The sequence below is a fragment of the Pipistrellus hanaki genome, assembly GCF_964339955.1.
Source record: "Pipistrellus hanaki genome assembly, chromosome: 5".
NCBI classification, from domain to species: Eukaryota; Metazoa; Chordata; class Mammalia; order Chiroptera; family Vespertilionidae; genus Pipistrellus; species Pipistrellus hanaki.
In genome coordinates this window covers 32,256,039-32,269,882 of record NC_140507.1, presented here as the reverse complement: position 1 = coordinate 32,269,882, position 13,844 = coordinate 32,256,039, and the positions used below count along the sequence as shown (strand labels likewise).

At 47.0% G+C, this 13,844-nt stretch overlaps 1 protein-coding gene across 14 annotated transcripts in view; it reads right to left on the bottom strand.

Moving 5' to 3' along the window:
• The window catches only part of ACSL6 (acyl-CoA synthetase long chain family member 6), a 52,848-nt gene that overhangs the window by 8,600 nt on the left and 30,404 nt on the right, over nt 1-13,844 (bottom strand). For 9 of the 14 annotated variants that reach the window (XM_084886610.1, XM_084886613.1, XM_084886616.1 and 6 more), the window contains 10 exons: nt 13,138-13,215; nt 11,328-11,462; nt 10,840-10,974; nt 9,533-9,628; nt 8,533-8,605; nt 5,964-6,052; nt 5,125-5,241; nt 3,141-3,284; nt 1,024-1,125; nt 6-77 (listed from right to left, as the gene is read on the bottom strand). In XM_084886610.1, coding sequence (XP_084742736.1) covers nt 6-77; nt 1,024-1,125; nt 3,141-3,284; nt 5,125-5,241; nt 5,964-6,052; nt 8,533-8,605; nt 9,533-9,628; nt 10,840-10,974; nt 11,328-11,462; nt 13,138-13,215 — 1,041 coding nt within the window. Of the gene's footprint in view, nt 1-5; nt 78-1,023; nt 1,126-3,140; nt 3,285-5,124; nt 5,242-5,963; nt 6,053-8,532; nt 8,606-9,532; nt 9,629-10,839; nt 10,975-11,327; nt 11,463-13,002; nt 13,081-13,137; nt 13,216-13,844 lie in introns of all 14 variants that reach the window. The other 5 variants (XM_084886612.1, XM_084886607.1, XM_084886611.1 and 2 more) reach the window with 1 other exon arrangement.

Genomic DNA, 13,844 nt, shown 5'->3' with positions numbered 1-13,844 from the left:
GTTACCTGTTCAAAAGAATGGAGTCCACTTTCTTTTCCTAACCTCACCATATCTTCCAAAATGGCTTTCTTCAGCTCCTGAATGGAATCATACAGGCAAAATTACTATATCAAAACCACTTTTCACACCAGCACGCTCTCCCTCCCACGCCTGCAGCCGGGGCCGACACTGGCTGGGAGCATGCCAACGCCACCTCTCATCTGGCACGTACCAGGCATGCCCAAGGAGAGACAGGCTAAGGGACCCCTTGATTTTTTTCTAACTGAATTTGTTGGGCTAACATTGGTTAATAAAATTATATAGGTTTCAGGTGTACAATTCTATAAACGTCATCTGTGTACTGTATTGTGTGCTCAGCACCCCAAGTCAACATGATGCTTTTAAGTGGCCCTCTGGTCAGCCTGGTGAGTCCCAGAGGCCCCGTAACCCCCAGCAGAGCCCAGGACCCAGTGGAACCGATAGGGCCTGTGGTTGCTGCTGAGGAATAGACCATGTGACCGGAGGGGCTGAGGCTGAGACAGAGCACAGAGATCCTCTTCCAGAGGTCCCTCCATGTACACGAGGTTTCTGTAAGGTGTGAGTGCCTAATGCTCTAAGCATGAAGAACCGTGTTACTTTTTCAATTCCATGACTGTCTCTCCAAGCCCAGTAGATATTATACATAATCCACCGCACACTCGGGGAGAGCTTGGCCAGGACGGAGAAGGCCTCTGTCACAGCTGACACTGCTGTTAACCAGCTGTGTGGCTGTGGGCAAGCCGCCATCCTCTGTGGCCTCTCCTGCACGCTGCGACACAAGAGGCCTGGACAAGCTTCCTGTGATGACTTCTGGCTCGAAAATTCAATAGTTTCATCAAACTTTCTAAGAAAAAAAAGTGAGCCTGGTTTAGAATTCCAGCCATGTATAAAGTCAGAAATTTCCCTACATGTTCGAATTTCGCCAGTTGCTGTTTTCCTGTTCTCTCACAATGCAGTATCAAAAAAGGTCCAGCAACCTTCTAGGAAACAGCCCCCAGTACAGACCTTATTTGCACAGAGCTCTGTGTACGTCCCTTCAATCCCTCTCTTCTGTGCCCAGGAGGGCATGACTTCGGGGTCAGGCACAACAATGCCCACCAAAAAGGCCTGCAATCCCACAAAAAAAAAAAAAAAAAAAGCAAGTCATGACAAAGGCACTTTTTCCCTAGTCACGGTATTTATTTTGATTTTTTTCTAAAAACATTATATTTTTGAAATAGATACAAAATTAAAGATACTACCGTTTCCCCGAAAATAAGACAGTGTCTTATATTAATTTTTTCTCCCAAAGTTGCGCTAGGTCTTATTTTCAGGGGATGTCTTATCTTTCCATGCGCTAGGTCTTATTTTCGGAGGATGTCTTATTTTCGGGGAAACACGATAGTACAAGATATACCAATCACCAAAATAAAACAATTGACAAAAGCTTTTTATAATCACAAAAGCCCTTATATTGTTTTTAAACATTTATTAAAGTAGAGTTGACATACAATATTATATTAATGAAAAAAGTTTTTAAAGTGGTGATCTGTAGTCTAACAGTAAAAGTAAGTACTATAAGGCTATATTATGAAATGTTTCCACCAATATATCACAGATTCTTGACTATTTTCTGATATTTACCTAACTTTGTAAAAAAAATTAATAAAGAATAAACCTAAGGGGATTAAGCATCAATAAAGTTAGACCTACATGTACCTTTATTTCTCAAGCTAAACTCAAATGAGTACATCTTCAGGATGGTAAACAAACAACTCTATGAACCAAAATACGTTTCTCAGGATTTCATGACATTTTAAAATTGTTTAATTAATGTGGTCTTTCATCTCATTGATATGGTTCATTTAATTATTAAAAATAATTTCATAATATTTAATTATAGCAATCCAATTAACACAAAGATTATATTCATAGTAATCTTTACAATTTTAAATCTAAATGATGTTGAAAACAGAATAATAATAATAAATCCTCTCCAAATAATTTAATCCTAAACCACATTAAATAACATATTCGCTTAATATATTAGGCTATATCATCATCAGTGCCATTGTTGCAATATTATATCTATTTATCTGTAAAGTTCATTTGCATATTTCAAAATAAAAACAGTAGAAATTCTGAATTTTACTTAAACTTATTTCAAAATTCTTCTTGGAAATAGGTAGAACATTAGTTAAAAGTAATGGATACAAGCCCTGGCCAAGTAGCTCAGTTGGTTGGAGCGTTGTCCGGATGCACCAAAGTTGCTGGTTCGATCCCCAGTCAGGGCACATGCAAGAAGCAACCAGTGAGTGCAAGGATGAGTGGGACAACAACTTGTTTCTCTCTCAAATAAATAAGTAAATAAGTAAGTAAATAAATAAATAAATAAATGCAGTGGGTATAGCCCTAGCCAGTTTTCTTAATCGTTAGAGCACTGGCCCCCAGACTGTTGGGTCTCGGGTTCAATTCCTCTCAAGAGCACATGCCTGGGTTGCGGGCTCCATCCCCAGTAGGGGATGTGCAGGAGGCAGCTGATCAATGATTCTCTCTCTCCCTTTCCCTTCCTCACCTTTCCTCTCTAAAATCAATAAAAATATATTTAAAAAAAAATATCCTTGGGTGAGGATTAATAATAGCAACGACAAAAGAAGCAGTGTACAGCTCAGGGAATAGAGTCAATATTGTAATAACTTCGTGTGGTGACAGGTGGGTGCTACTAGGCTTACTGGGGTAATCACGTTGCAAGTTATGCAAATATCAAATCACTACATTGTACATCTGAAACTAATATAATATTGTATGCCAACTGTAATTGAATAATAAAAAAAATTTAAAAACACATACACATGAAGTTAAAAGTAGCGGGAGTGTCCATTACTATAACTTCAAGCAACTTATCACCTATCAAGCAATTTATCAAACCCTACATAATTAAGATTTCTTCTTTAACAAGGAATTTTCTCTCATAATCTAATATGTAGATGAATACGGTGTCTGATTAGAAATTAATGTTTACTACTTAATAAATAAATTTGGTACTTAATAAGACACCAAATACTTAGGAATTCATTCTGGTTAACTCTCGGCTTCTCAGCAGGCCCAGCACCTGTGGGAGGGCTGGAGCGCAGCGGACTCACCTGTAAGCTGTCCCCGTGGACGTAGATTTGTGCCACAGGATCACTCCGGGAATAGATGTTCTCAATCTTCTCAGGCGCAACGTATTCTCCCTGAGCAAGTTTAAATATGTGCTTCTTCCGATCAATAATTTTAAGAGTCCCCGCCTGTGGAGTTGGACAAACAGCTTCATAAAAAGATGGCATCCTCTGAGCCTCAACCCATCACTCCATAGTGCCATAGTCCCTCCCTCCTGTCCTGCCCCACCCTGCAGACTCCACCCAGCTCTGCTCCTCTGTGACTTCTCTGCTCTTGACATCCACTGTGCACACAGACTGATGACTCAAGCTCTGCCCTGAATGACCTCAGCATTTACCCTCTCCTTTGCTCCCCCTCCCACCCTGCCACCCTCCTTCCCACCAGGGCTACCCTCTCGCCCAGCCCCTTGCTCCAGCTGTCCCTTTTCTCACGGCATCTTCAGATTTCCCCTCTTGGGCCATGCTCAGGACTCTCGCCCCAGCTACTGCCCAACTCCAAAGAGTGCCTTCCACCCACAGCACACAGCCCCCAGTGAGTCCCTCCTGACCAGCCAGTTATGGGGCATCACTGGGAGAGCCAAGGCTTTGTGAGGCTTTAAGCTTTTTCCAACTTTGAGGATCCTCTTTAAGAAAAAAGATATAAAATGAAGTATAGAACCTTGGAAGGGGCCTATGCAAGTGAAGGGACCTGAAGCCTAAGCTTTCTTAGTTGATGGGACAATCTGCCCTCCATCAGTGTCCAGGGCCCCGCTGCCTTCTCCCGTCTGCCTCTTCCGCACCTGTGGGCCCCCAATTAGAACCGATAGCTTCACTCCACCATGTCTCTCCACTCAGCACGTGCCATTACTCCTGCCCCGACTGTCCTTCCCAGTCTCTCCTCCTCGGGGCATATCCTGAGCTCAGACCCAGCAGGCACGTGTCCCCCTCTGCCTTTCCCCAGGTGAGCTTGGCCCTCAGTTCATGAGACCGCACTGAGCACTGTCTAAGATTGGACGCTGTCTAAAGACCTGTCCCTCCCTGAGCAGAGTCCCTGGCCCAGGGCACACATCAAGGATACATCCTCAACTGCTGCGGGTTCGAGCGTTTCTCGAAGGGAAGCACACAGACCCAAGCAGGGGCAACCAGCTCGCCAGCCCTGGAGAGAGCTCACCACCACTCACGTGACCTGTAAACTCAGCTTCTCCGAACGCCCGCCAGAACCTGAGAGAGACTCCCTGGGCGGGCCGCGTCAGGCAAGGGCTCTCGGCTTCAGCCAACAGAGCCTTTTTCTGCTCATAGCTTTCACCTAAGCAGCTCCCCCGTGCCAGGCTTTGTGCTAATTGCTTTACATGTATCATCTCACTTACTCCTCACAGTAACTGTGCAGGTAAGCAGTGGTGTTATCCCCATTTTATAAATGACAGAATGAGGCACAATAGCTGATTTGGGCTGTAAGGTGGGGGGCCACAGCCAAGAAGTTTCCCGCAGTCTCACCCTCTTATCCTACAAGTGGGTCCCAGAGTCCCAGAGAGGGATGAGGCTCTGCTCATGGTCACGAGAGCCCCTGCTGTCAGAGCCACAGCGACGTAGCGTCAAGCTTTTCCTCCTGCTCAGGGCCACCTCTTGGCGGGGGCCAGCGGCCGGGCTCCCCCCGCGGCCTTTCTCAGGCCTCCCAGAACTATGAGCTCCTGCTCCTTGTACTCCGCCTCCCGGACTCCACAGCTCTGCAGGCCTTTCTGGAGACCATGAAGGGTAGGCAGTGGGCCCCACATTCCAGCTGTGCCCTCCCACAAAGGTCCCTATCTCCTGCCTCAGGAGGGTGGAGGAGAGAGCGTTGGGGGCGAGGTACAGACAAACCTCTTAATCCCTGGAGGTGTTGCTGAGTGGCTAGCTGTCAGGCGGGACAGGGAGAAGACCCCTGCCTCAGAGCGCATCAGATGTGCACCCACCACCCAAGCGCTTGGAGCCCCAGGCTTCCCCACACACGCACCGGCAGCCACTTCCCAATGTCTCCGGTGTGGAGCCAGCCGTCGCTGTCCAGGGCCTCCTTTGTCCTCTCTGGGTCTTTCAAGTAACCTTTGAACACGTTTGGTCCCCTCACACATATCTGCGGGGACAAACACCGGCTTCTCTCAGCCCACAGCGTAAGGGTTCCTGATGGGAGGCTGTCAGGGGGCAATCGTGCGCTACCCCCTGGGAAATCCGCTGTGCAGATAGATGGCAGTGATGACAACAACAGGGGATAGCAACAGCCACCGGCTGCTGGAGCTGTCTCCTGCTTTCTCTCAAGCAGCAACCTCCCCATCTTTCCTGTCTGCCCGGGCCACCCCAGGCCTCCCTCCACCATCTCTCCTTTCTTGGGAACCCCCTGGCCTTCGGCAGGTGCTGCTGTGTGACACCGGATGGGGTCACATCAGATACTGATGGCCGGCTGATTCCGCCAGAGGCTCAGTCCCTGCCTCACTGGGCAGCCGGGCAGCTTCGGCCCACTCGCACGGAATGAATGAGTGAGCATCAACCCCACCTGGCTTCTCTGCAAACGGCTAGGTTTCTGCTGGGACAGATCCACAGCAGCAGACGGTGCCACTTAGGGAGAAAATGGGATTTTTTTTTAAATTTGAAAATTAAAATCTTGAGTTAGACCTGCCCTGCCATAGCCTTGTTTCATAAACAGAAGAGAGAGGAAATACTGAATTCAGTTGAGTCAAATTAAGCAGTAATTTAGAGTGACTGACTACACAGAGGGGAAAAGAAAAAGAATTCCATTTTTTCCCTTTACTCATTACATGCAGCCTGCACAGACACGGATGGCGAACTGCTGAAGCTTACCTCTCCCTCTCCTTTGCTGGTCCAGTAGTTCAGTTCCATGACATCCACGAGCTTGATATGGTTGCAGGGCAGAGGCGCTCCCACGTGCCCTAGAACACCAGAGCAATGCGGCCTTGGTCAGTGTGCAGGTCCATGTCGCACTGAAGACCCTCCATGCCATGTGATCCCCCCCCAAGTGGTCAATGTAGGGAATTATGGGTGAAAAGCAAAACACATTTAGACAGGCATGTGTCATAGGCAAGCGCTGACAATAAAACAAAGCTCTGGAGAAAGGAGAGGCCAGCCTTTGCGGGCCTTTGTTTTATAATACATCTGATTCCTAAAGAGCTGGGCGGGCACACCAGCCTGGCACCAACCTGCAGAGTCTGTGGGGCTCACACCCACACCAACCACACAGTCAGGATTTTTTTTTTACAATCGTGCCCCTATTGAGAGACGCTCCCCTTTGTCAGATGAGAAGTGTTGGCTTGGGGTTCATAAAATAAGGTTATCATTGCTTTTCCTCCAGTGGCCAGACTGTTGACCAAGGTGCCCAGGAATCATCTAGAAACCTTGTTAAACTGCAGATTCTGATTCAATGGGTCTGGGATGAACCCTGAGAGTCTGCGTGTCACACAAGCACGCAGGGGATGATGCTTCTGGTCCACACACTACACTGAGTAACAAAGGAACAGAAATCTGGGCAGGGTAACTCGACCCTGAAAAACAGCTTCTAATTTTCTTGATCTTATACATTCCAGCCACAAAATTACATTGACATCATTTTCTAGTAATGTGTGTGTGATTACAGAATTCACTTTAATAAGGTGCTGGCCAAGGTCCTGAAGGGACAGTGAGCGACAGAGCCATGGTGATAAAAAGTGAGGTGGTGACATTGTTTTCTCTTTTAAAGGAGAGTTTGAAAAATCTTCCACAATTCGTACAAAGACATCTATCTTCTCATACGCAATAGCCTTTGCAAGTTTTTATGGTAAGGATGAATAAAAAAGGCAAAACTCAAAAGTGTTACATAGGAACATGTAGAGAATGACATAGAGGGAAGAAAGTATCCAAAAGGAAGGGCATATGTGAGAGTGATTGGCAGATATGATGGCAAAAATAAGAAAAAAGTTAGTGAACCAGGATCCCAGAAGACAGTCCTTGTAAATTTGCCCGTGGTAGAAAGATCAAAGAATTTATACACCAAAGGCTTTACTCAGCTAGAATTTAAAAGATAAGACTCAGGAAAAAAAATGCTTCTGTACTTGTCTTGGCCAAATCGGACTTTGATTTAGACTCCACCTATCATGTTTCTGCTGACTACCTCAAGGTGCCCTGAAAACAGGATTTCATTACTGGGCATATTTCTTGTGTATGCCCATCATCCCAAGTTTTTCTAGTTTGCAGTTGAGCAAACTAAAGCATGAGAGTGGAAGCACAGAGGAAGTTGGTGCCCTAAAGGATTCTTCTACTGGATGGTTTTTAGTCTTCTAGTATCTGGTCTAAATGTGTGTTAGACAAACAGGGACTACCTGCTGCTTCCTCCTTACCCTGAAAGATGAGTCTCTTCAGAGTGAGGCAGTGGATGGGATCTGCTCCTTCCTGAGGCTGCTATTGCCCTTTAGACACTAATGTCATAGAAGACTGTAGTGTCCAAGGGCCTTGGAAATGGCCCTTTAATAAATAGTGCTCTGGCTAGTAGGAAGTTGCCTCTCTAATTAATAACTGTAATCTTTCAATAAGGGCACAATTGTAAAAAATCCTGATTGTAATCATATCCAATTCATAGCTTGTTTCCTTCATTCTATGCCCAGCCAGCGTGGCTCAGTGGTAGAGCATCGACCTATGAACCAGGAGGTCATGGTTCAATTCCAGATCAGGGCACATGCCCGGGCTATGGGCGTGATCCCCAGTATAGGGCATGCAGGAGGCAGCCAATCAGTGATTCTTTCTCATCACTGATGTTCCTGTCTCTCTCTCCCTTTCCCTTCCTCTCTGAAATCACTAAAGATAAATTTAAAATAAAATAAAATAAAGCCACTACAAGTGCTTGGCTGGTGTGGTTCAGTTGTTGAGCATCGACCTATGAACCAGGAGGTCACAGCTTGATTCCTGGTCAATCCTCATAGGGGGTGTGCAGGAGGCAGCCAATTAATGATTCTCTCTTATCATTGATGTTTCTATCTCTCCCTCTCTGAAATCAATAAAAAAATATTTAAAAATAAAAAATAAAGCAATTATAAGCAAGGCTGTGTGGTATTCAGAATCTATGAAATCTAGTATACTGACATAATCATTTTTCCTGAATTATATTTTGGGATCTATCACTTCTTTATTTTTAAAAATATGACTTACATTTACCTATAAAAGAAAAGGAAAAAGGCAAAGTAAGAAAATACAAAAATATGTATCAAAGAGAACAACAGACCCATAATGGTACAACCTAGACATAACCACCATTCATGTATTTCTTTATTTCTGCTTTTTTTCTGATGTTCCCTTGTATATTTACTTTCCCTGAGAAAACTTTGTAGCTGTTTTAACTCAGCAGTGCCTGGTGAACCACCCCCACCTCTCCTGTCCATCCTACCTGAGGTCCAGTCCCCAGGTGTGGTGAAGGTACATCCAGCTGTGCACTCCGTTTGGCCGTAACCTTCATAAACCTTCAAGCAAAACATGGAAACCACAGTGTAGGCACACAGCCCACTAAGCTCCCACCCTGACACCTGCTGCTCCATGCTGAACGTGGTGGGAGGGAGGTGCTCTAGAGGCAGGTAAACCCAGGTGAAGCTGAACACAGATAACAGGTGTGTCTCCTTGGCTTGGAAGAAGAGCTACTTTTACCACACTTAGTTGGTAAGCTTAAGTGGTTTGGGGTAAAGATTTCTGACCTATTTTCAACTACTGACTCTATTTTTTATTTGTATAATATGTATTAAAGGCAAGTACTTTAAAATCTACTGTATGGTTTATTTGTCTCTGTAAGACATTCTCCTCAGAGCTTCGTGTGTTTGCAGGAATAAACCACGTGGGAGAGTCTGCTCTTAGAAGTAAGTGGTCAGGTCACGTTGGGGTAGAAGAGGCCAGGGCTTTGAACGCAGGAAAAATGAAGCATGCACATGGATGAAACAGATGTGCCTACTTCACTTAAAACCCTTCTGTCACAGCCATCTTACTATCCCCTGCACATGTCAAAACTCAATAAAATTTAATCCAATGGGTCAATGAAGGAATGGCAAAACCTATTGAGTCAAATGACAAAACACAAATGGACTTTCAGCGTCTCCTCCCCTGTGCTCCTTTTCCGGTTTGGGCGATGTTTTACAGGATGAAGAATGCAGAGATGCTGTTACAGGCATGCTACAGATCCCCTAGCACACTGCTGCTCTACATACAGTTTATCAGACTGGATGCACCCGGGCTTTCCAGTATGTCAAAAGGTCATACTGGCTTTCAGTGGCACTGGGATGTGTTCATCCTCAGAGGAATTGAGCTTCTATCAAACTAAAATCTTGCCTCTAGAGTCTTCCCCTGTCCTCACACACATCTTACTGCCCTCCCCGCCTTGAAAGGCCACATGAAGGAAATACCTGGCACCCCAAGGCTGCCCGAAGGAATCCCAGGACTGTTGGTGACGCGGGGGCTGCTCCAGTCACAATCATCCGCACACGCCCACCGAGGCTGGCCTGTGGGCGAGAAGAATCTGCCAAAGTTTGTGCCTCAGCAGAGGTCAGCATTCAATAATTGGACCCTACTTATGATCTAGGGTAGGGCTCAGAGAGAAGGCCTCAACACAAGCTGAAGAAGTCTGTTCTTCAAAATGAACAATGCGATCAGCTGTACAATATGGCCAACTCTATGATGTATTTTGAGATAAGTGCCATTAATCTATGTGGCATTCTATAATTTTGGTTCTAGTTTCCTTAAAATACACAGCTATTCCCTTATTCTTCCATCATTTGCAAGCATTCAAAAACAATTACTTAGGACAATTTCTTCCCACTTCCACATTAATGGCCTAGCCTTTTTTTCATTTACAAATCAATACTGCTCTATTTACTATCCAGTGGACAAAGAGGACTTTATATTGTTTATGGAAGTTGAGCCAAGAGAGTTTAAATATTAATTCTCATTGCTAAAAATATAGTAAGAAAAACTGAGCAATGATACTAATTAACTACACATTCCTTGAATAATGCAGGACTTAGAAACTTCAGTGAGGATCCAGAGATGAGCAATTCATGATCAGCTGGTTTGGGAGCAGCTGAAGGGAGAGGACAGAGGAAAAGCAAAGGGAGATTCTGGGGCTCAGCCAGAATGGCTGTGATTGGGTGTCGACCTATGAACCAGGAGGTCACAGTTCAATTCCATGTCAGGGCACATACCCAGGTTGCAGGCTCAATCCCCAGTGTGGGGCATGCAAGAGGCAGCCAGTCAATGATTTTCTCTTATCATTGATGTTTCTATCTATTTCTCCCTCTTTGAAATTAATTTAAAAATAATTTTTTTAAAAGGCAGATTCTTGGCTATCCAAGAACCTAATGCTGCTGGAAAGCCACCGTGGCCAGAGCTACAGAAAGGACCAAGAGGACCCTCAGGCCCCAGGAGCTCTTTGGCGGACCTCACCACCAGGGCACAGCTGCCCCTATGCCTGTGGAAGTCAAGGGACCTACTTTCTAAGAGTCCTCCCTGCTGTTTGCCTTTTGACCATACAACACATCTCCAAATAACAGAAACGAGTCCTTTAAGATCTCAACAGTGGCTTCAACTTTGATTTCATGACCAAATGAGTATTATTTTATAAGATTATAGGCCATTGGGATGAACTTCTCTAATTCTTCTATAAAGTCACCCATTAGACACTTGCGTGTCTAGAATCACTTGTTCATTCTCTTACCTGAACCTTATTAAAGAAGATTCCATCCCAGATACTATCACTCCTGATGATTCCGCTCTGGACTTCAGCATGTTTACGCTTTGCTGCAAACTCTAGAAGCCAGCGCTTCAGTGGTGTGTTTGCCTGGCTGAAGATCTGAGGAGCACAAGTTAGAAACAGCTGCTGGGCCCGTCCCACCTCTAGACACCCCTCCCAGGAAGAAGATCCAGACTAGCCCACAGAGAAGCCCACACTCCCTTGGACCCCTATAGGAGATCACTGAATGTATGATATCCAGCCCAAGGTCATTGCTACTGAGGTGTGAGCATATTGCGGGGCTAGTTATTCCTGAAAATAGGAAGGAAACAGGTGAGGGTCAGGGAATACAAGAGGAGAGGCCATTTCTAGGACCTGGAGGAAGCTTGGAGAGCTTGCCTGGGGCTTTGGACTGCATCCACACAGGCATCTATCCACCCCTCAGCCTGGCCAGAGACGCCCTGTGGGCTCACCTTGTCGTACATCCGGTTCAGCAGTCGCGGGACCACAGGGAAGATGGTGGGGCGTAGAGCCTTCATGTCATCCGAGAGGAGACGGATGTCTCCCTGGAAGAAGCCGACGCGCCCTCCGTGGCAGTAGACAACAGCCTGGAGGCGGAGGACAGGAAGGGAGGAGTCTCTCAGGGCGGGCACTCCTGGCCACACTACAGAGCCATCCACAGTTCTGCCCTACGTGGAGGGTGCCCAGGACCCCCTACCCCAGCTCTGACTGCTGCCATGAGACACTGAATGCCATCTGAGGTGACAGCACCCCCTCCCTCACCTCTCCACCTTCCCACATGGTCCCGCTCAGGCACGGGGAGAAGCAGCAGGAGATGGGTGGGAGCCTTTGGGAGATATCAGAGCAGCGGGTTCCACTGTGCCTGCCCCTCCTGCTCACTCCCACACCCAGTTCCCTGAGCTGCACTACACCCTGTGGCCGGGTCGGCGTCAGGTCTCAGAGAGCCAGTAGTTTGCCTGGGACGCCTCAGCGACTCTGGAAGGGTGTCCCTGAGAACTGGCCATGCTGCTGATGTTGGTGAGGAGGCCAAGGGGGAGCCTGCTGGCTGCTAGTGGGACTAGCCGTGTGCCAGCGGCCTAATATATGCTCCTTTAAAAAAATGTTTGTATTGATTTCAGTGAGGAAGGGAGAGGGAGAGAGAGAGAGAGAGAAACATCAATGATGAGAGAGAATCATTGATCGGCTGCCCCGAGCACACCCCCTACTGGGAATCGAGCTTACAACTCAGGCATGTGCCCTTGGAATTGAACCCAGACCCTCCAGGCCACAGGCCGATGCTCTATTCACTGAGCCAAACCAGCTAGGGCTATGTTCCTTTCTTTAATGCTCATAGCAAAAGTATAAGGAAGACAATATTTTATATTGCCATTTTATAGGCGAAAAATGCAACGCTGAGAGAGGCAAAGGGACCTTCCCAGTCACAAAACTAGCTCACGGTACTGCTGGCATTCTAATCTAGGCCTGGAAAGCGGAAAAACATGCCCTGATATGCCATGTCTCCCCCGTGGCAAGAGGGGAGCGGCTTAGAAGACAATTTGTTCACAGGATGGTCCCAGAGTGACACACGTGGGAGAATTCTTTGTGGACCCCCACCCAGCCAATACCTCTACCCCCACAAGGCCTGTCTCAGGGCCAATCACAACGCCAGTCCCATCTACAGCCTAAGGGGTCATGACAGTTTGATTGCTCACCTTTACTGCCTTGTTTTCTTCTTTAGGGGGTCCTGAGTAATGGAAGTTACAGAATATACCTGCTTTGGCCATAAACGGAGCTGTACTGCATAGAGCTGCTGTGATAAAGCACTTCTGCAAAGAGCTGCCATGCTCCCTGAGCAATGCCATCAGCTGGGGCAGCCTCTCTCAGCCCCAGTATGCCCACAGGTAAGACAGGGCAGACCTGGGGTCTTCCCTGGAGCAGTGCTCCCAGGAGGGACAGGTGAGGTGGCCAAGATCCTCTGACCCCTGTGACCCCTGTGATAACTTCTGAGAACAGGGCCGGTTAGGTCTACTTCCTGGCACTAGTGACAAGTGACACCCTGCTGGGGTTCAGGGTTCTGGGTTCTGGGCTCTGGGCTCTGGGTTCTGGGCTCTGGGTATGGACTGTGCCTCCCTAAAGCCAGGGCCTTACCTGCACCATTCGCTCAAACATGTGTGCTAAAGGCAAATAGGAAATGTGCACATCCGCACAAGTGGGAACCCACTGACTCTGTAAGAAAACAGAAGGAGCCCAGGCAAGGCCCGGTCAGTCAGGTGGGCGTCTTACCTGGATCACTCTCTCAAACATGTGAGCCAGAGGCAGGAAGGAGATGAGCACATCGTCCTGTCTCGGAAAGATCACTTTCTGCAGGTGATGGGCATGGGAGACAGAAAGGAAAGAAACACTGACAGGAAGACAACAAGAGAGTCATAAAACAATAAAGAGAAAATGGTCCTGGAGGGGGAGGGCAGTGGGGAGGTGGGGGGCACAGAGAAAGGTGAGATGAGAGAGGAAAAAAATGAGAGAGAGGAGAGGGAGAGAGAGAAAAGGCGTAGAAAAAATAGAGGAAGGAGAGACAGAGAGACAGAGAGACAGAGAGAGAGAGAGAGAGAGAGAGAGAGAGAGAGAGGAGGTGAAGAAGAGAAAGAGAGAGGAGAGAGAGAGAGAGAGAGAGAGAGAGAGAGAGAGAGAGAGAGAGAGGAGGTGAAGAAGAGAAAGAGAGAGGAGAGAGAGAGAGAGAGAGAGAGAGAGAGAGAGAGAGAGAGAGAGAGAGAGAGGAGGTGAAGAAGAGAAAGAGAGAGAGAGAGAGAGGAGAAAGAGAGAGACAGGGACAGGGCAGCATAGGAAGCGGTGTTAGGTCACAGCGCCAATGCGTCTAGGTTATCTGGAGAAGGGGAGTCAAACGAAGCACATATAAACCAGCAGAGCCGAGCTCCGCAGGGAAGTCTCCTCTTGGGAAGGGCCTGTACCTCACTCCAGCCAGTCGGCGCCGG